The 27,507-nt window shown below is 39.1% G+C and overlaps 1 protein-coding gene across 2 annotated transcripts; it reads left to right on the forward strand.

Annotated features, from left to right (window-relative positions):
* Positions 1-3,506: 3,506 nt before the first annotated feature.
* On the forward strand, positions 3,507-24,191 carry LOC110202938 (uncharacterized). Of its 2 annotated transcripts, XR_013484466.1 has the most exons (6): positions 3,507-3,639; positions 6,839-6,923; positions 9,649-9,772; positions 10,294-10,389; positions 15,227-23,195; positions 23,507-24,191. XR_013484466.1 is itself a non-coding variant. In XM_020979304.2 (5 exons), the coding sequence occupies exons 2-5, from the start codon at positions 6,891-6,893 to the stop codon at positions 17,140-17,142; spliced, it is 2,169 nt and encodes a 722-aa protein (XP_020834963.1). In that variant the 5' UTR covers positions 3,507-3,639; positions 6,839-6,890; the 3' UTR covers positions 17,143-24,191. The 2 variants fall into 2 exon arrangements, 1 of the variants encoding a protein (XP_020834963.1); XM_020979304.2 differs by having other exon boundaries at positions 15,227-24,191.
* Positions 24,192-27,507: the final 3,316 nt, after the last annotated feature.

The raw sequence follows: 27,507 nt of genomic DNA on the forward strand, positions 1-27,507 counted from the left end.
CTCTCGTCTTCTATTTCTCCGTCTCCTTCCCTGTCTCTTCTCTTTCTCCTTTCTCCCTCTTTCTCTCTCCCTTTCCTTCCCCCCACTCTCCGTCTGCAGGGTCCTGGAGGATGTAGGAAAGGTTCAGAGCTGCTCATGAGCCTTGCCCTCTGCTATAGGGAGGAGATACATAGAGAAGTAACATAACACAGTGTGTTGTGCATGTAGGTTGACTGGACTCTGCTCCTTAGGTGATGCCTCCCGTTAGAATACGTGGGTCCTATGGAGTCCAGCCAGCCCAGAAGGGATGCTCACCATGAACTTGGTCTTGATGCCAACTTCTGGGTGGTTCATGCCTCCTTACTGCTGTTACTACCCTCTGCCTGCCTTCTAATTTTTAGTATCTCTTTAGTTTCTCCTGGGGTTTACCCAATATCCAACAAGGAGCCCAGCTGGATTTTGGAGAAGGCGAGTGACCTAATCCTGAGGAGGATTAGTCTTGGAGTCCTAGAAAGGATGAGGGGAGAGACTGGAGGTGGGAAGACCAGTCAGGAGGTGCCTAGTTCAACAGGGCAGTAATAAGGGTCTGTACCAATGTGGTGGCCATGAGAACTGACAAGAGGGAAAGAGAGACGATCATTGTTATGGGGGGTCTGGTAATTAAATGGATATTTAGAGAAGAAAATGTAGAAGCTGTTTCTGGGAATAAATCCCAAAATCTAAAATAGTTTTAGAAAGAAATTTATTAGGCCATTTGGTAGAGGGAGGGAACAGGAAAGAAAGGTTTGTGTTATATAGGCTTTAGACAAGTGTCCCTACATGCAAACCCCACATACACAATTAAGCCATTTTGCTGAAAAGGAAACTTGAAGGCAAGATAGATTGAGATAAATATTAACGTTCAATAAAATTTGGGCAAAGCCAAACACAAAGAAATCCCAAAACAAAGAGACCCCAAACAGGAATATTTTAGGTGGATCCCGGACTTGGGAGAACCCAAAATACCTTGTAGCCATCTCCAGCATGCCTAGAGAGTTACTGAGGTCGGGGTGACATTCTGGGTTAAACGTCTCTAATCACATTAAGTTAGGTTCAAACAATGTCAATAAGTGATAAATAATCATCCACAGAGTAGAAGAAAATGTGCTTAGTACAGCCTGGCACATAGTAGGCACTTAATAAATGTTTGATTGACTGATGTGGGGTGGGGTTGGCAGAGCTATGACAGGTATTCAGATAAATAAATACAGATTATACAAGAAGTAATTTCAAGAGGGAAAGAGAACTAACCACGGAAGTGAGGGGCTTGAGGAGAGATCGGGAAAGGCTTTGTATAGGAGGTATGATCAGAGCTGTACGTTAAAGGGCACTAGGGATTCTAAATAGAGGAGCGTTGGGGAGGAGACATGGGAAACATGCCAGTGCATGTCATTAACAGGTAATGATTAAAAGGTCACAGCATATGGAAGGAAATAACTTGAAACAAGGCTGTTAGGGTAAGTGGAAGCAAGATTGTAGAAAGCTTTAAATACTAGGCTTTTTTTGTATTCATCCCAGAGGCGATAGAAAAACATTGAAGTTTTCAGAATATTAGTGTGAAATAATCATATCTGTGTTTTAAGAATATCAATTTGGCAGCAGTGTGGGATACATAGTGGAGGAAAATAATAATAGGGGGACTACAGGTGTCCAGGCAAGGGATGATGACAAACCAGGGTAAAGGCTTTATGAATAAAAGAATGGAACAGCGGTGAGATTTTGTTGAGGTAGAATACAGTTACCTCAGTGCAATCAACCCAACTCAGTAAGCACTTCCTAAATGTTTGTGATGCAAGGTGCTCACCTGGGAACTGAGGTCATAGAGCCAAAACCAAATTGGTCCTTGCCCTTGGGGAAATTTCATTATTCCCCAAGTGGACATATACAAACAGGTCAATAAAGGATAATTTATCATGAACCCTAGTGATAAGGATGGTGGTGCCTTCAACAGAAATAATGGAGGTGGGAAAGGAGTGCAAGAAAATTGCATTTTGGACATGTTGAGTTTGAAATGTTTTTGGGTGATGTCCAGCAGACCACTGGTAACACGGGTCTAGATTTTAGTAGAGAGATTAGGGCTAGATATATCTGTTTGGAAGCCATCTGCATAGAGATGATAATCGAACAAAACACATCAATTGAGAGACCAGGACCTAGGGCAGAGCTTTGGCAGATGCCCATACTTAGTGGATGGGAACAATGACTCTCTTGGCAAAGGAGACTTGAGAAGAAATCCTCAGGTGGAAGATCAAATAAAAGAAATAGGGGGAGAGTTCAATTTGACTAGAGCCTAGGGTAAATGAAGAATGATGTGAGATAAAGCTGGAAGGGTAGGTTGGAACCAGATTATAATGCCTCTAGAATGCCAATGTAATGAGTTTAAATTTTACTTGGTAAGGAATGTGGAAGGATTAAAGTTTCTTAGGTGAGAGTGACTTGAGCAGAGAGGTATTAGAAAGCTAATTTGGGTTGCAGAAGTGCCTGTTCTTGGGATCTCTCAAAATCAGTAACAACTGTTCAGCAATCATAGCCAACTGATAGTTTCAGTACCTGGACAGGTCATTTATCTGAGCTCAGTGAGCAGAACTCAGTGAGATCAGCTTAGGTGCTTTCCTACTTTCTACCATGATCTGAATCTTCTATTAGCCATTTTTGTTCTGTTTTCTCCAGTCCTGACTCTGCTGGGCATCTCTGGCTTCTGGCATCCCCTGGCACTGATCTCTCTGCCCTGAGCAGTGGTCCTCCTCACGCTGTGATTCTTTTTTCCCTATTAGAGGGTAACAAGCACCCCCAAGCCTTTCCGTTATCTGAACCCTTTGCAGCTTCAGCCCGCTCCAAGCTCCAGTGCCCCCCTCCCAGAACGAAGTCACTGCTAGAGACCCCCACCGCCCATTATATCTTCCAGGGTCCTGCAGGCAGTGACTACAGGGTGAGCCCCTCGTCTTGAGGATCTCATCAGTACAACCAGAAACCGACCTTTGGGAACCCCAGGCTGCATTGGTTCCCTCTCTGCTTCCCCCTCCCTCTCCCCACAATCCACGGAGGTGGCTCGGACGCACACGGAGGCCACATCCGTTCCAGCCCACGACCCCAGACACCCCCTTCTCTTTCTGGGCACAGATCGCGGGGACTTGGGTGGGGGGGAAGCCCCCAGCAGAAAGGATGCGGGGCAGACTTGCAGCCCCTCCCCCCGAGTATCTCTGCAAAGAAGCTGGTGAAGGTTTCAGGAAGGTGACACGGAAGTGGAGGCCGGCACGGCTCACTCTCAGCCGGGGTCAGCCCAGGCCCAGAGACTCCCCATCCTCACCCCAAGGGACTGGGCACCCATCAGGCAAAGAACGAAAGCCTCTCGGGCCATTTCTGGAGGAACTAGGAGTGCGCCTGCGCAGAAGTAGCCCCCGGACTACATTTCCCAGGAGACCAAGGCACAAAAATCTTTCCCAGTCCTAAGGTAAACATTCTAGGCACGTGCTGCGGTCTTCCTCGCCCTCATTCGAGCAGGGAATTGTCCGGAGCCCGTTAGGTTCTGGGAGTCGTAGTTCAGCCTTTGATCTGCGCTAGCGCAGTCCTGGGCGTGCAGCCTAAGGCTTTCCGCTTTTCATTTTTGCTGGGTCCTTTCAGGTGAGTGAGAATGTGAGTGTGTGCAATCGTGAGAGGGGGCGCTGCTGGACTGCGGACCCTTGGGTCCGTGTCTGGGGAGGGAGATGAAAGGAAAAGGGGGAGGGGCAATATTGATAGAAGATGTAGAACCACCCGCACGGTACAGCGGAGCCAGGACCTGGGTTCAAATTCTCCCTCCCGCTTCCAGCTCTGTCACCTTGACGGAGGCTGCTGACCTCCCTGGGGCGCAGTTTCCTTTTCTTTAAAGTGATGGAGGTTGAGCTCGGCGGCCTCTGAGCTCCTCTCCTTCTTTTGTTCTTTCTTTTCTAAATTAAATTTTTATTTATTTTTTCAATCAACCAAAAGCCTAACTTTTTTCCTTCCCAGGCCTCCCCTCCCTACCGGTGAGAAAGAAAAAAACAAAACCGTTACCACCACGGATGGAAAAAAACCCCAAGTCCCTCTGGCCGAGCCCTAAAAAGGCTCCAGCGCGCCCTGAGGTCACCCTTGGGAGCCTGTGCCCCGAGGCCTCGCATAGTGTGGTTGGACCTGGTCTACAAAGTCTTTCCCCGGGGCCTGCCTTTACAGGGTGGCCGTGGTGCCCCTGGACCCCGGATTGTGCCCACCCCGCTCCGCGTCAGCCCAGCCGGGTTTTCTTAGGTTCCTCGGACCCCCACCCCCTCCTCTTACAGCCCAATGACATTCCATCGCAGTCAGAGACCACAACCTACCCTATTCATGGGCACCCCTCGGTGCCAGGCCTTAACTGCCCATTTATTAAGCACCCCCTGTGTGCCAGGCACTGTGCCAAGCTTTGGGGTTACAGATATAAATGAAAACAAAGACAGCCCCTGGCTTCAAGGAACGTACACTCCAATGGGAAGACTACGCAGAGAAAAAGGACCTTGCATGATGGAGAGTGCCAAAGAAGCCCAAAACAGTGTAGTTGGTGGAAGGTTTGGAGAAAAAACGGCCCTTAGCCTCCCTCCTTGAGTAGAGGTGCCATAAAGGACTGCTTTAAATATTTTTGTTCCCATGAAATCTTTTCTACTTTCTTTTATCTCTTTAATATCTTCAGCTACAGAACTGATGTTGGCATTGTTGTGGCAAAGGGTGTGCCCAGTTAAATAATTTTTTGGCATGTTCTAAAATGCTTTCATAAGAGCTAGACCAGTACATAGTAACACCAACAGTATATTAATGTACTGCCAGCATTTGTCATTTTCTTTTTTGTCAACTTTGCCGGTCTGATGGGTGCGAAGTGGAACTTTAGAGTTGTTTTAATATGTATTCCTCTAATTATTAATGAGTTACAGCATTATATGGCTATTTGTTAGCTTGTATTTCTGACTGTGGAAAGCAACCTGTTCATATCCTTTGACCATGTACTGATTGGGGAATGGCTCTTATTCTTATAAATTTGAATCAGTTCCTTGTATATTTTAGAAATTAGATGTTTATTAGGCAAAACCCTCTCATTCCCCCCCCCCATCTTCTCTTTTAATTTTGGCTGCTTTGATTTTGTTTATGTAAAAAATTTTTTTTAAAAAAATAATCAAAATCATATATTTTACTTCCTGTGATTCTATTTCTTGTTTCATCATGAACTTTTACTTAATCCACAGATCTGAAAAATAATTTTTCCTTTTGCTACTTTAATTTGTTTATGATGTTACCCTTTATATTTAAGCCATGTGTCCGTTTGGAGCTTTTCTTGGTACACTTTGTGAGATGTTGGTCTATACCTAGTTTTTTCTAGACTGCTTTTCAGTTTTGCCAACAGTTTTTTTTGAATATTGAGTTCTTAATAACTGAGATCTTTGGTTTTGCAAAACACTAGGCTGCTGTGTTTGTTTGCTTCTAGAAGTTTATTGTATACCTGATCTGTTCCCCTGATTGACTTCTCTGTTTATTAACTATTGCTAAATTGTTTTGATGATTACTGATTTGTAGTATTGTTTGAGATCCAGTTCTGCTAAGCCCCTTCTTTCCCACTTTTTAAAAATTATTTTCTTTGAGATTCTAGACCTTTTGTTTCTCCAGATGAATTTTGTTATTATTTTTCATAGTTGTATAAAGTAATCCTTTGGTAATGTGATTCATATGGCACTGAATAAGTAAACTAATTTAGGTAATATTGCCACTTTTATTATATTGCCACCCATGAAGAATTAATATTTCTCTAATTATTTTGTATTTCTATTTGTATAAAGATTATTTTGAACTTGCGTTCATATGATTCCTATCAGGCAAGTAGTCTACCAAGTATTTAATACTTTCTGTAGTTGCTTTTAATGAAATTTCTCTTTTTATTATTTCTTGGTAGATTTTGTTGGTAATATGCAGATATTATGCTGATGATATAGGTGGGTTCATTCCATAACCTAAAATTTTGGTGAAGTTAATTGTTTCAGTTTTTAAAAGTTAATTATCTAGGGTTCTCTAAGTAAACTATCATATCATCTGCAATAAGTGAATTGTTTTATTTACTCTTGTCTATGTTTATTTCCTCAGTTTCTTTTTAAAAAATCATATCATTATAGCTAGCATGAAAATGGACATCCTTGCTTTACCCCTGATATTATTAGAAAGGCCTCTAGTTTATTCCCATTACAGATAATGCTGGCCTTTGGTTTTAGAAAGATACTATTTGTCAATTAAAGAAAGATCCATTTAGTTAGTCAATCAACATTGATTAAATGCCACTATATGCCAGATGCCGTGCTAAATGCTGGGGATTCAAATAAGGAAAAGAAAGACAGTCCCTGCCTTCATGGCTGCCTAGACTATTTCTTATAGTGTTAAGAGCCTGTTCTTAATGGTCTTGACCAGACTTCTGAGAAACTCTCCCCTGCACAGATGAGAATCCATCTAAAGGAAAAAATAATGCTAAGGTTTGTTAATAGCTTAAGTTTCTGAGTGAACCCTCTTTTACCAGAAGGAGACTTTGGGATTTTAATTCACCCAAGACAGGTACTTTCTTACTATTTCTTGAAGTTCCACAGATGTCATTTTTGTTCTGACCTTAAAAACTCATGTCCATAGCCTTTCCCTTTCATTCTAGTAGAAGGTAGGTCTGATCCTGACTTCCCTTTGATCTCTCTTTCTATAAGGACCCTGGGGATCACACCCAGGTGGTGTGTGGGAAATTCAATCCTAGTGGGTTTGGGAGTTAACAAGGCAGATTAGTCTCCCTTCTGACGTCTTTCTTGTCCTTCAGTTCTCGAGATTCTGCCCTTCCCCAAGAAAGAAGAATCAAAGAGAAAGAGGAAATGCCTTCTAGAACCTTAACAGCTAGACGTCAGGTGAGTTAGGATTTCATCTTTCTCTCTCTCTCTCTTTATTTCTTCCTTCTTTTGTATTCAGGATCATGTTTGCTGCATAGAATTTGTTATGGTGCCTATAATGATGCTTATTTAGAATAGGCATGATTATTTATTCATTAAAGTTTTGGTAGAAATTCACTTGGACCTGGAGGTTTCTTATTTTTCCTGTGGGAGTTCATTTCTTACTGTTCAATTTCTTTGAGTGCTTTATTTAGGTTGTCTGTTTCCTGTTTTTTTTTTTTTGTATTTACATTTTCTTAGTTGTTCATTTCATTTTTTAGTATTTTTGCAGTACAATTAAGTATGACACTTTCTGATGATTTTCTTTTTTATCTTTCCATTTGTTATAAATTCTCTCTTCACTTTTGGTTTTGTTAACTTGCTGTAAAGCACCAGGTAAAAGCCATCTCTAACAATGATAATTTATTAGTCATTATTAATAGCTGTTATTATATGATTATTCAGTTTTGGTTACTCTTTTTAGAAATGCTTCTTGGTTTTGCTTACTAGGTCCGTTGTTATTTTTTTCACATCTACACTTGTTCCTTATAGTTTCAAAGTACCTTCCTTTATGATTGTTTTGAGATTATTAATTTGTCAGTTTTCTAGTTTTTAAAACTGCACATTCAGTTCATTAGTTTTCTCTTTTTCTGTTTTGTTAATATAAATATTCAGGGTTATGAATTTTCCTCTGAAGACTCATTTAGGTATTTTGTTATGTTGTTTGGATATTATTACCTTTATTTTTTTTCTTGCTTCTATGAGTTAAGTCTTTGACCCACTAATTATTTAGTGTGATACTTTTTCAGTCTTCATTTACGTCTGTACTTTTTGTTCACATTTCCTTTATTGATTACAATTCTGTTGCATTATGGTTGATAAAGGATATACTTCAAGTCTGCCTCTTTTCATTTGTTATAAGTTCTTTATTATATAGGACATGGTCAGTTTTTGTACAGGTCCTATGAGAGCTTGAGAAACAAATGTATTCCTTATGATTCCCATTCAGAAGTCTCCATATAATTGAGCAATTCAGTTTTCCCCAAAATTTTGTTGCCAACTATGTTTTTTCTTTCTCATCTGATAAAAAAAATCATCACGTTAGTTATTTCTTATTTTGTTTTAAATGGATTAGTCTTATTCTTTGTCATAACACACACTTCTAGTACAGATAAAATTTATTTTACTGTGTAACAATCTTAATCTTAATGACAGATCTAACTGTGTCACTTCTCAACTCAAAAATCTTCAATGGCTCCCTGTTGTTTCCCGTTGCTCCCAAGATAAATATAAAATACCTAGTCTGGCACTTAGATTGCTTCATGGTTGGTTCCATTCTATTTTACAGTCTTATTTCATAAAATTCCCCTTTACACCCACTCCTTTCCTGTCATACTGACCTAATGCTGCCTGTATGTGTCGTTTCATCTTTCATTTCTGCCTTTGTATCGGTGATCCCTCATGCCTCACCTCTGTCTCATAGCGTACTTAAATTCTTTCATAATATTGCTTCCCACTCTTAGGAAATTGCCACTTACTACATGTAACCTTCCTTTCCTAATCTCCTGAATTGGTAGTTCTCACTGTCTCAAAATTACTTACTATTTTGCGTATACTTTGTATATATGGGATTTCCTCAGTAAAATGGAAGCTCTTTGAGGAACTGTTTGGTTTTGTCTTCATATTCTGGAGACTGGAACAGTGCCGTACTCATAGTAGGCACTTAAAAAACATATGTTAAGTTAAATTGCCTCCTCCCCCACCCACACTAAACACAAATTCCAGGATTCTGCTTTTACCTAAATTTTTTAAAAAATCATTCTTTGCATGGCCGAGAAGAGAGTGTGGTTTAGGAATATTCTGTGTCTGATTAATATTTACTTGTGGCATCCAATTTCTTTTTTATCTTTTCTTTTTTATTTTCTTTTGACATATTTTTCAGCTATATCACCTTCATTTCCAAACAAGTCCTCTTCTTGTCCCCAACTCATAGAACCATCCCTTGTCACAAAGAATAAAAAAAAGAAGAAGAAGAAAAAAAAGATTTAAGGAAATCCAGAGGACAGATCAGCTGAGTCTGACAGTGTGTATGGTGTTTTGCACCCATAGTCCCTCACTTCTGCAAAGATGAGAGGAAGATGCATTTGCCCATCTCTGTACCTTCTCACTCCCCTCCATAGAGAAGTGTGTGTTTACATTCATTTCATTCTAGTATCTTCCCTTTCTAAATTATTCCCTACTTATCCTATCTATAGCTTGTTTGAACATATGTTTGCTTATTGTTTCTTCTATTAGATTGTAAGCTCTTTGAGGGCAGAGACTGTCTTTTGTCTCTTTTTTTATTCCCAGCACTTAGCACAGTGAGTGGCATGTAGCAGATACTTAAAAGGTATTTACTGACTGGGGAGGGAGAGGTAGAAAACCTCACTCTTACACATGAGTGAAATACGTGATTCACTGTTCTCTCCAGTGGGAGGTGATTTGTAAGGTTGATTGAGCAGTAAAGTAAGCTTTTCTCTGGGATACCCAACCTAGTAGGAACTATGGTATGCAGGAAGTCCTCAAGAAATATTGGACTCGTGGCTTTCAGAACCCTGAAAGCCGTGAGAACCTTCCCCTTTGCCTTTTGACACCTTTATGCCTTCCTCATGTTTCCTTTGAGAGTCGGTCCTGAAGTGAGCAGGAGCATGTTTTGATATTTTAGATACTGACCTTCCAGGATGTGACAGTGGACTTCACCCGGGAGGAATGGAGGCTGCTGGGCCCTGCTCAGAAGGACCTATTTAGGAAAGTAATGCTGGAGAACTATGAGAATTTTGTCTTCTTGGGTAAGGATGGCTTTTTCTCCATGTCATCATCTTCTGTCGGCTTGTCTTTGCATTCTCATCTCCCATTGCCTGGGGGATTCCTGAAGTACCTGGCTGCTCTTTGACTTGTGCAGGGAAAGTCTCACAAATATAGGTCATGTGGAGGGATTCCTAAATTTCTTGACTCCCAGAGACACAATGGTTCTGCTCTCTCTTCTAAGCTGAAAGACCTTTCTTTTGCAGTTAGAAATCCACGCTTTATTGTGCTCCCCCAAAGGCTATGCCTTCCCTAATATTTGTTCATTCCAGTCAAAGGGTCTCCTGTAAAGACCCGCACTGTAGGTGATTGAAGATAAGAAAGGTCTCTGGCCTTTTAGCAGAAGATGTGTTAAGAAGAACTTATTTTCTTTGTTTTCATCCCATAGACGTCCTTTCTACCCCCATCTGGGTCTTGCAAGCACGCTCTGTTTCTTAAAAAGAAAGATGATAAGGTTGATGAGATATCTCTGAATTCAGCATTTTCCCATTTATTTCCCCATTAGTAGGAATGCCAGTTTTCAAACCCAGTGTGATCTCCAAACCGGAAAGAAGAGAAACATCATGGATGCGAGAGGAAGAAGCCGCTTTTTCTTTTGAAGGTGAGTGAGCGAAGAACAGAAAGGTAGGGCTTACTCTGGAGCAGCAGCTTAGCTGGGCAGTGTCAGCTGGCGGATCCCAGGCCTGTGGAGGAGTGTTGGGGCTGACCCACATGAGTCTTGTCCTGTATTCTCTGCTTTCATCAGAGTCAATCACTCCCTGATCCCCTCTCTTCATATCTTCCTCCAGCCTCAGAGAGAGCGCTGTTTCTTTGGTCTGATGCTCACTCTCTTTCCTGTGCTCCAGAGCGTGTTCTTTCCTCCTTCTTCCTCTGTTTATTTTCTCCTCTTCTTTCTTACTGCTCTCAGATATAGGTACATTTACCCTATGGTTAAAATAACAAAAAAGGCCCTTTCCTTGACTTTGTTTCCAGTTTTACTTAACTTGAAATTTCCTTTCTGTCATTCCGTTCAAGGCCAGACCTCAATCCCCACACCCAAAAATGCCATCTATGCTGCATCTCCATTTTCCCTGATCCCTTTCCCTACTGGAAGTGTTACAGCCTGCCACTGCTCTATGGAAAATGGTCTTTGTGGTATCTATGGAGTTCTATAGTAGTAGTGACAATTCATGTACATATAGAACTTTGTAGCTTACACCACGTAAGGTGAATCACGCACTGACCTTCCATTTTGCAGCAGAGGAGGCTGAGGCTCAGGAGCTTTTGTCTTGTCCTGGCTGGTTAGAATCATAATGAGGCTTCAGACTGAGGCTCTGTCTAGTCCATGGCTTTTCTCACTCCTGCTGTTGCTTCTCTTCTTCTGTCTTCTAAAGGTTTTCTCTCACATCCTCCTCTTGGCTTACCTCTGCAGCATTTCACTTATTGACACTTTCTGGGATTCTCAGTCTAGTTTAGGTTGGACTTGATGGCCTCTGGGTGCCTTCTGACTCTGGTTTTCTGTGATTGACAATTCTGTGATGTGACAGTATTCCACAACTGGAATATTGTGTTCAGTTCTGGACGCTCCATTGTAGGAAGAACACTGACAAGGTGGAGCATAGTCAGAGGAAGGAAACCAGGAAATCATATGTGGAAGGATAGGAGACCATGCTTGTCCCAATGTACTATAGCTCCTTAGAGGTCTTCATAGAAGCAGCAGATAGGCCAGTAATTCAGAAAGCAAGAGGCCTCTATGATGGGTACATTTTAGTGTGCCCAAGAGAGGGCATTTGGCCTATCTGGAAATATCCAGGAGCATTGGGAGGCAAAGGGATTGGGCTGGGAGGGACAAGTGGATAGGGGTCAAGGCAGAAGATAATTTGAATAGTAGTCAAGAGAGAGAAGCTATAACTGTTACAGTGGAAGGGGCAGGATGTATAAGGATCGCAGTCACTGGACACACTGGGATACTCAACAAAGGGTTGTCACTAGGACTTGATTGCCATGCTTTTAAGACAACAGATGGGGGGGAATGGCATTTGTAGTTCGGTGACAGGTTTCCCTGCATTCCTTGCACTCCCAGGATATACCAGGCTCTGTTTATTCCCCTTTCAGTGTGGAACTGTCTGAGATCTGTTCTTGTACATTAGGGCAGCTCAGTGGTGAAAATTACGGCCAGGGGTTTCATAGGAAGAGGTAGGCTCTTGTTCCGAACTGACTTCTCAAATCATGGGCAGATTCCAACATGGAAGATTCCAGGTATTGATCATTTTAGAAAAGGGAGAGATTGCCAGGCAGGAGGAGGGGACATGGCTAAAGCAAAGAGCCTGCTGCAAAAAAGACAACCTTCCTCAATTCTCTCCTCCCCCCAAAAACCAAAAAAACCAAAACAACCCTGACAGAATTTTGGACTGCCAAAATGTGATACAAGAATTAATTGAAGGAAATGGCAGTGTCTAGCTTGGAGAAGAGAAGACTTTAGAGGTGAAAGGACAGCTGTCTAAATATTTGAAGGCCTATCATGTGAAAGTAGGATCAAACTCTTTCTGCTTGACCTCAGAGTGCAGACCTATAAAGAATATGGAGATCTATAGCCTTCCTGGGTCATTTAACCTGGATGTGGCTGAGAATATCTCAAGACTTGTCAAGCCTGTTAATGACGGTCAGCTTCTGGTGACAGCCAAGAAATAGCCGGCCTTGAAAAGTGGCAGATTCTCCCTCACCAGAAATCAGACGACCAGCTTGTCAGTTGGTACTGTTGGTACGTGTGCATGTCCACAATGGTCCTTGACCATTGCAATATTTCCAGAACCACAATCATTATCTTTTTCCAAAATAGCATTCTTCTTTCCCTACTTTCTCCCTTTCTGACCATGTTGTGAAAGAAGAAGAAGAAGAAGAAGAAGAAGAAGAACAAGAAGAAACAGAACAAAAGGGAAAAACCACAAGAAAGAAAAAACAAAAACAACAACAAAAAAGAGAAAGTAGTATGCTTTTATCTGCATTCAGACTCCATAGTTCTTTCTCTGGATGTGGATAACATTTTCCATCATGAGTCCCTTGGAATTATCTTAGACCATTGCATTTCTGAGAAGAGCTAAGTCTATCCAAGTTGGTCATCATCGCAAAATGTTGCAGTTACTGTGTACAGTGTTCTCCAGGTTCAGTTCACTTCACTCAGCATCAGTTCATGTAAGTCTTTCGAGGTTTTTCTGGTCTGCTTGCTCATCATTTCTTATAGAACAATAATGAGAATTACATTTCTAAATTCGAATCTCTTGTCTTATACATTTATTGGCTCACCACTTCCATAATTGCACTTGTATATAGGGATAGGAGAACCAAAATAAGAAACCCATCAAGAGGATCATATATTTTAAATTTTAAATTTCAATAATAAATTATTTTCAGTTCCAAACTCTTTCCTTCCCTCATACTGACTGAGAAGGTGAGAAGTACAAAACCTGTTATAATTATGTATGGTCATGCAAAACAAATTTCTGCAGTAGCTCTGTTTCCAGAAGAAGAAGAAGAAGAAGAAGAAGAAGAAGAAGAAGAAGAAGAAGAAGAAGAAGAAGAAGAAAGAAGAAGAAGAAGAAGAAGGACAAGAAGAAGAAGAAGAAGGACAACAAGAAGAATTAATAATAGTAATAATAATAAGGAAAAAATATACTTTGTTCTGCATTCTGAGTCCATCCATTTTCTTTCTGGAGGTGGACAGCATTTTTCATCATAAGTCCTTTGAAACTGTGGTGGGTTCTTGTGTTGATCAAAGTTAATAAGTCTTTCATAGTTGATTATCTTTACAATATTGCTATAACTGGGTAAATTGTTCTTCTGGTTTTACTTTCTTCACTTTGCATCAGCTCATAAGTATTCCCAGCAGTGCTCCAGATATGATTTGGCCAGGGTGGTGTTCCTTGAAATAATAATCATCTACTTTACTTTGAATACTGAGCATCCTAAGATCACGTTCTATCATAGCACTCTGTTGACTTCCTACTGAGTCCATCAAAACTCACAGGTCTTTTTCAGTGAAATTCTCTGGGGCATCCATATCTCCTTCAGTTTATTGTTGTTTGTTGATGTTTGAAACCAGGACTTTACATTTATTTTTAATTAATTTAAGCTCCTTCAGTTGAGTTCGGGATTCTACCCTGTCCTTTTGGGATCCTAACTGTCATTCATCATGTTAGGTACTCCTCCTAGCTTCGGCTTATCCCCATATTTGATAAATATGTCATTTATGCTTTTATTCATGGCATTGATTGAAATAGATCCTAGGACAGTCCATTAGAAAACACTCTCCAAGTTGATATGAAGACATTAATGACTTCCCTTTGGGTCTTGGCATTTAACCAGTTCCAAGTCTACCTTAACTATACTATTGTTTAATCATTATCTCTCCTTGTCTGCATAGATTTCATTAGAATAGCAAAAACAAAATCTTATTATTGGTCCAAATTAAACTTATGGTCAGCTAAAATCCCTAGGTCTTCCAACATGATCTACTACCCAGCCAAGTTTCTCTAATCCCATATTTATAGCTGATGTCCTAATTGCAGGAATTACATTTATATTTATTAAATTGCATGTTGTTTATTCCTGCCCATTCTTCTATCCTTTTTTTTAAAATTCTGATTTGTTCATCCAATATATTAGTTCTCTCACATACTTCTGTGTCATCAGCAGTATTAGGAAGAGTGCTGTCTATGATTTTATCAGAACTGTTTATAAACATGTTGAGTGAGACTGGGCCAAATATAGAGCTCAAAGATATGAAACTAGAGAATATTCTCCATGTTGGCAACAGCTCCTTATTCAGTACTCTTTTGGGATGAGGTTACTTGAGCTTTTATAAATCTATTGACCTGTACTCTCCAATCTGTATTTCTTCATCTTGTTGACAAAGACAACTTAAGAGATTTTGCCAAATAGCTTATTAAAGACTAGATATCCAAATTTGTAGCATCCTTTTATCTACCAGTCCAGAAGTCTTATAAGTAAAGGAAATGAGATTGATTTTATATAATCTCTTTTTATGGAATTGTTACTGGATTTTAGAGATCAGTACTTTGTTTTCTAAGTGCTTACAATTCATTCTCTATGTTCATGAATTTTGCTAGATGTTATCTTCAAGCTTTTCATGCTATAATTTCCGGAATTAAACTGTTTCCCCTTTCTGCTCCTTGTGACCTTTTCCCAAGAATTGCCTGAGAATTGCTACTCTGATGACATCTACAAATATTTTCAATCCTCTGGAATGTAATTCACTAAATCCTGAATAGCTAGTTCTTTTACTGCTTCTTTACCTGTGTTAACCTTCAAATCCCTCTTAACATTTACCTTTTCCAGTTCACTCTCTTCTTTGAAAGAGAAGACAGAATCTAGAATAAAACACTTTGATTTCTCCTAGCACAGGAAACAATAGATAATAAATACTTTTTTGTTGATTTCAGATTCCCTTATTCAGAAGACAAGATCTGAAACCAAGAAGTCAACTCCAAAGCAGGATATCTGTAGAGAAAGATCTTCCAAAGAGAGACTTAAAAAGGATGGTCCTTGGGATTCCAGGTTGGGAGAAGCATGGGATCATGATGTCTGGTTAGAAAGGCAAAGGGGAAAACAAGAGAGGCAATCTAGGCAGGTAGCAGCAACTCATAAATGGAATATATTTGGGAGGCAGCTTGTTTTGGGGGCAATCCTTATTGAAAACCAGAGAGTTCCTACAGGAGGAAGTGTCCCTAAGTCTGATACAGTTGGAAAGAGTTTCAAACAGTTTTCAGGCCAAATCAAACATAATAGAACTGCCTCAGTGAAAAAACGTAGTAAGCGTAGTAAATACAGGAAGCCTTTCAGTTATCAGTCAAACATTATTCATTACCATAGAACAAATACTCATAATAATAATGAGCGTAGTGAATCTGGCAAAACTTTCAGGAATATCTCATGCTTTCCTATACGTCGAAGCAGTCATACAAGAGAAAAACCATATAGATGTAATGAATGTGGGGAAAACTTCAGCCAGAAAGGAAACCTTAATGCTCATAAAGAAACTCATACTGGAGAGAAACATTTCGAATGTCATGCATGTGGAAGAGCGTTCAGATACCATTCGTATCTTGTACAGCATCAAATAATCCATACTGGAGAGAAACCCTACATATGTAATCAATGTGGAAGAGCGTTCAACCGGAAAGGAAGCCTAAGTAGACATAAAATGACTCATACTGGAGAGAAACACTTTGAATGTAATGAATGTGGAGAAGGCTTCAGGTATAGATCATTCCTTGTGCAACATCAGAGAATTCATACTGGTGAGACACCCTATAAATGCAGTGAATGTGAGAAAACCTTCAGCCAGAGGCAAAGCCTTAAAATACATGAAATAATTCATCCTGGTGAGAAACCGTTTAAATGCAGTGAATGTAGAAAAGCCTTTATCCTGAAGGGAGATCTTATTAAACATATGAGAATTCATACTGGAGAGAAACCCTACAAATGTAGTGAATGTGAAAAAACTTTCAGCTTGAGGGGATGTCTTCGGGCACATAAGAGAATTCACACAGGAGAGAAACCCTATAAATGTAATGAATGTGGGAAAGCCTTTAGGCAGGGGGGAGGTCTTAGTGCACATAAGAGAATTCATACTGGAGAAAAACCTTTTAAATGTAATGAATGTGGAAAAGCCTTTAGCCAGAAAGGAAACCTTAAAACACATAAGAAAATTCATGTGGGTGAGACACCCTTTGAAAAGAATGAATGTGAAAAATTCTTCAACAGAAAGGAGAACCTCAACAGAAGTAAAATTAGTCACACTGGAGAGAAACCCTTTGCATGTAAGGAATGTGACAAAAGCTTTAAGTACAGCATATTCCTGGTAGAACATCAGAGAGTTCATACTGATGAGACACCCTATAGGTGCGATGAATGTGGGAAAACTTTCAGCCAGAAGAGACGCCTTAGGACACATCAAACAATTCATCATAGTGAGAAACTCTTTAAGTGCACTGAATGTGGAAAAGCCTTCAGCATGAAGGGAGATCTTAATAAACATATTAGAATTCATACTGGAGAGAAACCCTATAAATGTAATGAATGTGAAAAGGCCTTCAGCCAGAGAGGAGGACTTTATACACATAAAAGAATTCATACTGGAGAGAAACCCTATACATGTAATGAATGTGGAAGAACCTTCAGGCAGAGGGGAGGTCTTACTGCACATAAGAGAATTCATACTGGAGAGAAACCCTTTAAATGTAGTGAGTGTGGAAAAGCCTTCAGCCAGAAGGGAAATCTTAAAACACATAAGAGAATTCATACAAGTGAGTTGCCCTTTGAATTTAATAAATGTGAGGAAAGTGTTTGCCAATAGTCCAGGCCTAATGACATCAGATTATTTGTGCTCAAGAGAAACACTGTCGGTATAATGCATGTGAGAAAGCTTTGAGTCAGAGGAGATGGCTTAAGGAACGTAGGATAATTCCTACGGAAGAGAAATCTTTTCAGTGTAATCAGTGTGAGAAAGCTTTCAAATGGGGTAGAAACTTCATGCAGTATTAGGGAATTAATGCTGTGGAGAAACCTTCTGAATGTAATGAAGGTGGAAGATCTAACGATTATAGCTAATAAAATTCATGGTGGAGAAAACTATTGACTATCAAGAATATGTGGGAGGATTCAGGCACAGCTCACCACTAAGCAAACAGAGGATCCATAGTGAAGAAAAAGCCTTTCAGGGTAATGACCATGGGAAAATTGTCAACTGAAGTAGTGATTTGAAGCGTTATAAGAGGTTTTATTCACCAATTGATTTGAATATTCAGTGCTATACCAATCAACCAACCGAAGGATTATTTATAGGACCAACTAGAAAAAATGATAAAATTCATACAGAGACAAAAAAGATCAAGAATTTCAAGAGAAATAATGAAAAGAAATGGCAATGAAGGGGGCTTAGCAGTGTCAGGTCTCAGATGAATACTATAAAGTAATAGTTCTCAATAATTTAGACCAAAAAAATAGACGAAACAGTGGCACAGATTAGATACACACCATACAGAAACAAGTGTAAGTAGTATTGTCATATTTGATAAGCAGAAAGACCCCAGCTACTGGGATAAAGTACTCACAATTTGTCAAAAACTACCAGGACAGCAGTATGGAAGAAACTAGATTTAGAACAACACCTCACAGCTTATACAACTTAGACAAAGATAAATTTCAAATAGGTACATGGTCCAGTATAAAAAGTTACATCATAAACAAGAGAAACATGAAAAAAAATTACTTATCAGGTCTATGTATAGGAAAAAAGTTCATGATCTAATATGGAATAGAGTATCACAGAAGATAAAATGGAAATTTCTGATTACATAAAAAAAAAGTTTTTGCACAAACAAATCCAACCAAGTTAAGATTGAAAGGGAAACACCTAACTGGAGGGAAAAAACCCCAAAACATCTTTATATCAAATTTCTCTGATAAAGGCCTCTTTTTTATTAATTTATTTTTAGTTTTCAATAATCACTTCTATATGCTTTTGAGTTTAAAATTTTTCTCCTCCTTCCTTCTCTCCTCCCTCCCCAAGACAGTGTTGCAATCTGATATAGGCTCTACATATACATTTCTATTAAACATATTTTCACATTAGTGATGTTGTAAGGAAGAATTAGAACCAATAGGAGGAACCACAAGAAAGAGGAAACCAAAAAAAAAAAATAGAAGAAAAAAAGAGCAAATAGTGTGCTTCGATTTGCATCCAGACTCCATAGTTCTTTCTCTGGATGTGGATAGCATTTTCCATCATGAGAGTTTTAGAGATGTCTTAGATCCTTGCATTGCTGAGAAGAGCTAAGTCTATCAATAATAGTCATCATACAACGTGGCTGTTACTGTGTACAATGTTCTCCTGGTTCTGCTCATTTCACTCAGCATCAGTCCATACAAGTCCTTCCAGGTTTTTCTGAAGTCTGCTTGCTCATCATTTCTTATAGCACAGTAGTATTTCATTACATTCATATACCATGACTTGTTCAGCCATTCCCCAATTGATGGACATCCCCTTAATTTCCAGTTCTTTGCCACCACAGAAAGAGCTGCTCTAAATATTTGTGTACATGTAGGTCCTTTTCCCATTTGTATGATCTCTTTGAGATATAGCCCCAGAAGTGCTATTGCTAGATCAATGGGTATGCACATTTTTATAGCCCTTTGGGCATAGTTCTAAATTGCTCTCTAGAATGGTTGGATCATTTCACAACTCCACCAACAATGCATTAGTGTTCCAATTTTCCCACATCTTCTCCAACATTTATCACTTTCCTGTTTTGTCGTGTTGGCCAATCTGATAGGTGTGATGTGGTACCTCAGAGTTGTTTTGATTTGCATTTCTCCAATCAATAATGATTTAGAGCATTTTTTTTATATGACTATAGATGGCTTTAATTTCTTCATCTGAAAACTGCCTGGTAAAGGCCTCTTTTCCAAGGTATAAGGAACTGACTCAAATTTATAAGAATAGGAGCCATTTCCCAATTGAGAAATGGTCTAAGGATATGAACAGGCATTTCTCAAAGGAAGACATTCAAGCTGTCTTTTTCCATTTGAAAAAAAAATACTCCAAATCACTATTAATTAGAGAAATGGAAATTAAAGCAATTTTGAGATTCTATCTCACACCTATCAGAGGGGCAAAGATGACAAAAAAGGGAAATGATAAATATTGGAGGGGCTCTGAGAAAACAGGAATATTGATATGTTTTTGGACCTGTGAATGGGTGTAATTACTTGGCAAGCAATTTTTAATTTATACACAAGATGTTAGTAAATTGTGTGTACCTTTTAATACAGCTATACCATTGTTAGGTCTATATGGAAAAGTTCAAAGAAAGGAAAAAATCCTATGTGAACAAAAATGTTTATAACACCTCTCTCTCTCTCTCTCTCTCTCTCTCTCTCTGTAAATACCTGTAACTAAGGGGATGCTCATGAATTGATAAATGGTTGAATGAGTTGTGGTGTAGAAATGTGGTAGAATACTGTTGTGCTGTAATAAATGAAGAAATTTATGATTTCAAAGAGACATAGAAAAGCTTATGTGAACTAGTGCAGAGTGAAGTGAGCAGAACCAGAATAATTTGTGCTCTAACATTAATGTTATAAAAGTGAGCAATTTTGAAGATTTTTATAAACTGATGAAGAATGAAGTGAGCAGAATCAGAAGTTTATACAATATCCACATTGTGAAGACAAACAACTTTAAGAGCTATAAGAACTATGTCAATACCTGACCATTCATGATTCCAGAAGACATATTATAAAACATGTTATCAACTTTCAGACAGAGAGGTGATGGATTTAGGGTGCAGAATGTGATTTTTTTTGTAATGCAGACAGTGAGGGAATTTGTTTTGCTTAATTATGAATTTTTGTTATAAGGTATTTGTTTCTCTCTTGAGGTCGGTAGGAGATGGAAAAGAGAAAATAGATCTTTATTAATTTAAAAAATGAAAAAATAGAGATTTGAGTGATGCTACAGATGTGGAATATTGTATTCACTTTCAGATGAGGTCACTCATTATTCGTTTTCCTAAATTGTTTTACTATATTAGAAGAGACCTCATTGAATGAGAGTCATCTGTAAATATGTTAAATGTAAAAACAAAACATCAATAACATTTTAAAAAACTGAAAACAAAACATTAAAGAATATGAGTTGGTTCATACTGGAGAGAAATTCTTTAAATGTAATAAATATTGGAAGTCTTTCAGTCTGAAATAAAGCTTTGATAGACACACACACACATACATGTATGGAAGAGAGAATTTATGAATATTATTTAGTATTTGGAAAGCTCTTGACTCAAAAGAATCTATAAAACATCTTTTACTTCCTAGGATCATGCTAGAAGGAACCTTAGAGATTGAGTTCAACGTCCTTATTTTACAAGTGAGGAAACAGGCCTAGAGAAGTAAAGGGACTGGACAGTAATGTCTAAGGTAGGAATCAAAACCAGGCCTTCCTAATTCCAAGTTCCATGTCCTCTGTTTCTTTGGTCTTAAATTCTTTCCTTCTCCACAGATCTGATGATTGAACTGGTCGTTGCTGTCCTAATTGACATGAGCATTTTATTAAGCAATGTGCTACGTGCCAGGCACTGTGCTAAGTACTTCACAAATATTATCTCATTTGATCCTCATAACAACCCAGCAAGGTGGGTGCTATTATTATCCCCATTTTGTAGTTGAGGAAACTGAGACAGACAGAAATTAAGTGACTTATTCAGGACCACACAGGTAGGAAGTCTCGGAGGCCAGATTTGTATGCAAGTCTTCCCGACTCCAGGGCTAGTGCTCCATACATACGTATAATAGATGTATTGCTTGCCTTCTCAAGAATGGATTGAGGGAAGGAGAGAATTCGGAACTCAAAATTTAAAAAAAATGAATGTTAGAAATAAATAGTGAAGGAGTTTCTGACAGAGGTGAGTCATTGGACTTGTACTTCTTCATTAAATAAAGTTCAATAGGTCAATCAATAGCATCAGTACGAAGCACTGCTGTGCTCACTAGGGCTGGGTGAGAACCTCTTCTTCCTCTCGCCTTCTCGACTAAAATACAAGTGAATTGGACTTAAGTGAGGCAGGGCTGTGCAAAGTCATCAGCCTCACTCTCTCCTCCAGAGCCATCTGGGTCCAGTAGCAAGACATAGATCAGAATGACTGGAGATGGCCTCAGATGCAGTGGGAGACCTTGGCCTTTTTAAGCTAAGGTCTTTCGCAGGTACCATTTTGTCTGACACAACACCCATTCAGTGGTTTAAGGCTAAGTAAGATTTGAGGTAAAAGATGATTTACTTTGCCATCATAAAAGATTCAGTCAGGGAGGGGAAGACCCTCAAAATTTCTGGCCAGAACAGAAACAATTGCTATTTATGCTTGCTCTGAGCCTTCAAAGCCCAGACGATAACCAACAGAGGCTTGGGCTGGGACTTATTGGCCAATCCTGAGAGCCAGAGTGATTTGGATTTAAAGCATACTCAGGTAGCTCCATTTTAATTCCAATGGGTTTTACCAAAGCCTGGTTTTTCCAGAGCTCTATTTCTTTTTTTTTTCTTTTTAGACTCTTATTGAGTCTAATCTTTAATTGATTAGATTTTCCCCCCCCCAACTTAATGGTATTTTATTTTTTCCAATTACATTCAAAGATAGTTTTCAACATTCACTTTTTTTTCCCTTTTAGCTAGGCAATGGGGTTAAGTGACTTGCCCAGGGTCACACAGCTAGTATGTGTTATGTGTCTGAGGCCAGATTTGAACTCAGGTCCTCCTGAATCCAGGGCTGGTGCTCTATCCACTGCGCCATCTAGCTGCCCCTTTCAACATTCACTTTTACAAGATTTTTAGTTCCAAATTTTTTTCCTTCTCCCTCCTTTGCCCCCTCTCCAAGATGGCATGCAATCTGATATAGGCTATATATGTACAATCCTATGAGACATATTTCCACATTATTCATGTTGTGAAGGAAGAATCAGAATAAAGGGGGGAAACCACAAGAAAGAAAAAAAAAGAAAATAGTATGCTTCTATATGCATTCTGACTCCATAGTTCTTTCTCTGGATGTGGGTAGCATTTTCTATCATGAGTCTTCTGGAACTGTCTTAGATCCTTGCATTGCTGAGAAGAGCTAAGTCTATCAAAGTTGATCATTGTCCAGTGTTGCTGTTACTGTGTACAATGTTTTTCTGGTTCTGCTCACTTCATTCAGCATCATTTCATGCAAGTCCAGGTTTTTCTAAAATCTACCTGCTCATCATTTCTTATGGAACAATAGTATTCCATTACATTCATATACCACAACTTGTTCAGCCATTCCCCAATTGATGGACATCCTCTCAATTTCCAATTCTTTGCCACCCCAAAAAGAGCTGCTATAAATATTTTTGTACATGTGAGTCCTTTTCCCTTTTTAGTGATCTCTTTGGGATACAGACATAGTAATGGTATTGCTGGATCAAAGAGTATGCATAGTTTTTTAGCCCTTTGAGTATAATTCCAAATTACTCCAGAATCCTGTTTTCAAAAAACCACTTTCCATTGGGCAGAGCACCCACATGTGAAAAGAGGAAGGAAGGAAGAAAGTGAGGGAAGAAGGAAGGAAGGAAAGGAGGAAGGGAGCATCATTGCCCAACTGGAACTGGCCAGTTGGGTCCCCAGTGGGGCAGCTATTACTACTCAGATTGTTGTTCATCCTTCATTCTTGAAGAGACCAATGACATTAAAAAGATGTCTTGACTTTCAAGTGGGTTGGATTTAAGTGAGGCAGGGCTGTGCAAACTCACCAGCCCCACTCTCTCCTTCAGACCTATCTGGGTCCAGTGGCAAGACATAGAACAGGATGACTGGAGATGCCCTCTACCTGGCTTCTAGTAAGTATTTGAATGCTTGTTGACTAACAGTGAACTATCCAGAAATGGGAAAGAGCTTAGTGTATCTAATATGGACCCTGAATAAAGTGGATGAAAAATGAACATTCCTCAAATTATGTCATGATTCTAGAGGGGCAGTCCAACTAGCTCCTCCATTGACATATGTTTTATGGATAATGTGTTGCACCCAGAATTTCGTGGGAAGAGATTAGGTTGAATCACATATAGTGAATTGAGCAATGCTTCACTTTTAGTGATCCCAAATTGCACTGTTGTAAAAACCCAATTCTTTAATGCTGTATTTTTCCCAGTGACATTATAAGGCTGCTGATCATAGAATACCACATTCTCAGAAGACTTGGTTAAAGAAACCTAATGGGCAAAGGGAAGATGCATGGTGGTAGTGTATTGTTTGTAGCATGCTGCCAGTGATGGCTTGTGCATAAGATGTAACTCCAAAGGCATTGAAGTAGGGACTAGCCCAGAAGAGGATGTGGACCCCTCTTGTAGTGAGATTGAGAAAACAGATGGATAACTCAAGTGGTACATGGGGACTCACATGATGCAAAGAGGGCTAGAGGAAGGTCTGCACATTGGTTAGATTATTTATGAAGAATTCATGGAAGGATTTGGGCAAGAACAACAGAAGGATGAAAAGGCATCAATGAGTTCTGAAGTAAAGGATTGCCAACAGAGTGATGACGCCATTTTTTTGGGAATGGCAACCTTCTGGGGCCCCCTTAAATCATGCCTGGCTGGCAGCTACCTTCTTGGCTAAATCCCTGCATTTGAAAGCCTGGTATTTTAAGAGAGAAGCAAAAAGGTGAGAATAAGAGCTAAGGGTTTGTCTCTCTCAAGCCTAAAGGGAAAAGAGGGGAAGATTAAAATAGAATAATAAAGATTAATGATAAAGACAGCGAATTGTACCTAGGTGTGTATATGTCTATGTCTTCCTCTAAATATGTTATCTTTTAAATAAATTGTTTAGTGACACCATGCAAGGTTGCTGTGTTTGGTTATTTCAATCAAGTTATTTACTTACTTACAAAATACATTCCATAAAATGTAGAGGATATTATGCGTTGGGCTTAATTCATCAAGAACCCTACTGTTGGGACCATGGACCATTCAGTGGAATTATCACTGCCTTCTCATAGCCACTTACCCTAATTCCAGGCACAGGAGCTGAGAAGAAATAATTAAGCCTCTTCACTGTGGGACCTGTACCTAAAGCGTGTAAAACAAGAGTTAGGGTCAGAAATCATAAGAGCATAGCTCTAGAGTTGAGGAACATAAAAGTCATCTTAGTCCCTTATTTTACAGATGAGGAAACTGAGAAGTGACTTGCCTAGGGTCACACACATAGTAAATCTGAAGTGGGATTTGAATCCAGGTCCTATGGCTTTGGTGCTAGTTCTCTTTCCAGCGGACCATTTTTATCTAGAGAAAAACTAGGTACATGTTACACGTATTCAGGGAGTGTTGGACCAGGAGTCAGGAAGACCTCAGTTCAAATGTGGCCTCAGACACTTAATAGCTGTGTGACCCTGGGCAAGTCACTTAACCCTGTTTGCCTCAGTTTCTTCATGTGTAAAGTGAGCTGTCAAAGAAAATGGCAAACCACTTCAGTATCTCTGCCAAGAAATCCCCAAGTGGGGTGGCAAAGAGTTGGAGATGACTGAAACTACTCAACAACAACAAATTGTTCATCAATTCTCTACCCCCAGCTCCACCCCTGGACCCTGAAAATCTGGGAATGGGTAGGAAAAAGATGGTGTACTGAGTGAGGTAGAGAGTTGGGGAGTTTTTTGGAAAGTCCCAGAGACTCTGCATTTGGGGACAGAGGGATGTAAAATGTTATATGTGTGTGCGTGCATGTGTGTGCGTGCCTGTATATGTGTATGTATCTGTGTGTGTGTATCACATGCTATTTTCTATTGATATGTGGAGCATCAGTGACTTCATCAGGATACGAAACTCCTGGTATGGTGGCTTCCTCCACCTGTCACACAGATCACAACTGCATGATTTAATACCTAAGTCCAGGGAAATCCTGACTGGGTTTCAGAGAAGTTAAATGATTTTCTCAAGATTATATAGCTACTAAATGTAACAGTTGTGATTGGATCCTGTCTTCCTGCTCCAAGCCCAGCACTCTTATATATTACACTCTTTTCTTTATAATGCAATTTAAAGAATAAATCTCAAAACACACTAAGGAAAGAAAAAATAAAGTTTTCTTTTTAAAAATTTTTATTTTTTTTTTATACTTACTAGTATTTTATTTTTTCCAATTATATGTAAAGATAGTTTTCAAAATTCACTTTTATAAGATTTGGAGTTCCAAAATTTTTTCTCCCTCTCTTGTTTCCTCCTTCCCCAAGACAGCATGCAATCTGATATAGGCTATACATTGTATAGTCTCATTGAACATATTTCCATATTAGTCATGTTGTGAGGGGAGAATCAGAGGAAAAGGGAAAAACCGTGAGAAAGAAAAAAAAACACCAGAAAATTGTATGCTTTGATCTGCATTCAGACTCCATATTTCTTTCTCTGGATATGGATAGCATTTTTGATCATGAGTCTTTTGAAATTGTCTTAGATCATTGCATTGTTGAGAAGAGCTAAGTCTGTCAAAATTGGTCATCACACAATGTTGCTGTTACTGTGTACAATGTTCTTCTGGTTCGGCCCACTTCACTCGGCGTCAGTTCATGTGTGTCTTTCCAGGTTTTTCTGAAATCTGCCTGTTCATCATTTTTTATGAAACAGTAATATTCTGTTATATTTATATACCACAACTTGTTCAGCCATTCCCCAAATGATGGGTATCCCCTCAATTCCAATTCTTTGCCACCACAAAAATAACTGATGGAAATATTTTTGTACATGTGGGTCCTTTCACCTTTTTTATGATCTCTTTGGGATACAGACCTAGAAGTGCTATTGCTGGGTCAAAAGGTATGCACAATTTTGTAGCCCTTGGGCATGGTTCCAAATTGCTCTCCAGAATGGGTATATCAGTTTAGAACACCAACAATGCATTAGTGTTCCAATTTTCCCACATCTTCTCCAACATGTATCATTTTCCTGTTTTGTTATATTAACCAGTCTGATGGGTGTGATGTGGTACCTCGAAGCTGTTTTGATTTGCATTTCTCTAATCAATAGTGATTTAGAGCATTTTTCATATGACTATAGATGGCTTTAATTTCTTCATTTGAAAACGGCTTGTTCATATCCTTTGGACATTTATCAATTGGGTAATGACTTGCACTCTTATAAATTTGACTCAGTTCTCTAAATATTTTAGAAATGAGGTCTTTTTCAAAGACATTGGCTGTCAAAATTGTTTCCCAGCTTTCTGCTTCCTTTCTAATCTTGGTTGCATTGGCTTTGTTTGTGCAAAACCTTTTTAATTTAATGTAATGAGTTACCCATTTTGTATTTCATAAAGTTCTCTATCTCTTGTTTAGTCATAAATTCTTCTCTTCTCCACAGATTTGACAGGTAAACTATTCCTTGCTCTCCTAATTAGCTTATGGTGTCAGCTTTTATATCTAAATCGTGTATCCATTTTGACTTTATTTTGGTATAGGGTATAAGATTTTGGTCTGTGCCTACTTTCTACCACACTGTTTTCCAGTTTTCCCAGCAATTTTTGTTAAATGGTGAGTTCTTATCCCAGAAGCTTGAGTCTTTGGGTTTATCAAACAGTAGATTACTATAGTCATTGACTAGTGTTTCTTATGTACCTAACCTATTTCGCTGATCCACCACTCTATTTCTTAGCCAAATAATTTTGATGGTTGCTGCTTTATAATACAGTTTTAGATCTGATATGGCTAGGCCACCTTCTCTCGCATTTCTTTTCATTAATTCCCTTGATATTATTGAACCTTTGTTCTTCCAGGTGAATTTTATTAATATTTTTCCTAGCTCTATAAAATATTGTTCTTGGAGGTAGCTGGGTTGCTCTCTTGGTCTGAGGGAGATATTTCACTCTGAGCAGGAAAGCTCGTTCACTCTGTGTATTGTCTGGTATATTCTCATGTGTATTGTTACTCTGTTTTTGGTTTACTGTCATCTGGGAAAAGGGGGTCTATTTAATGTGTACTCTGTGTGGTCCTTATGTAACTGGGATCTGGTGGGAAAGGACTTAAGTCCTGGATACACACACACACACAACACACACACACACACACACACACACACACACAACAAAATTGGGGCACTCCTTCCTTAGTAGGGGATAGCAATGAGGAGGTAAACATGTATTAAAAAATAGTTCTCTTGAGCTAACATAATT

This window comes from Phascolarctos cinereus, unplaced genomic scaffold (genome assembly GCF_003287225.1).
Source record: "Phascolarctos cinereus isolate Bilbo 61053 unplaced genomic scaffold, phaCin_HiC Scaffold_2;HRSCAF=192, whole genome shotgun sequence".
Taxonomy (NCBI): domain Eukaryota; kingdom Metazoa; phylum Chordata; class Mammalia; order Diprotodontia; family Phascolarctidae; genus Phascolarctos; species Phascolarctos cinereus.

Excerpts from the sequence above, each read along its gene's own strand:
- LOC110202938 (XM_020979304.2), top strand. The coding sequence starts at position 6,891 with ATGCCTTCTAGAACCTTAACAGCTAGACGTCAG. Across the intron at positions 6,924-9,648 it reads CCTTAACAGCTAGACGTCAG|ATACTGACCTTCCAGGATGT; the intron begins GTGAGTTAGGAT and ends TTGATATTTTAG. Across the intron at positions 10,390-15,226 it reads AGCCGCTTTTTCTTTTGAAG|ATTCCCTTATTCAGAAGACA; the intron begins GTGAGTGAGCGA and ends TGTTGATTTCAG.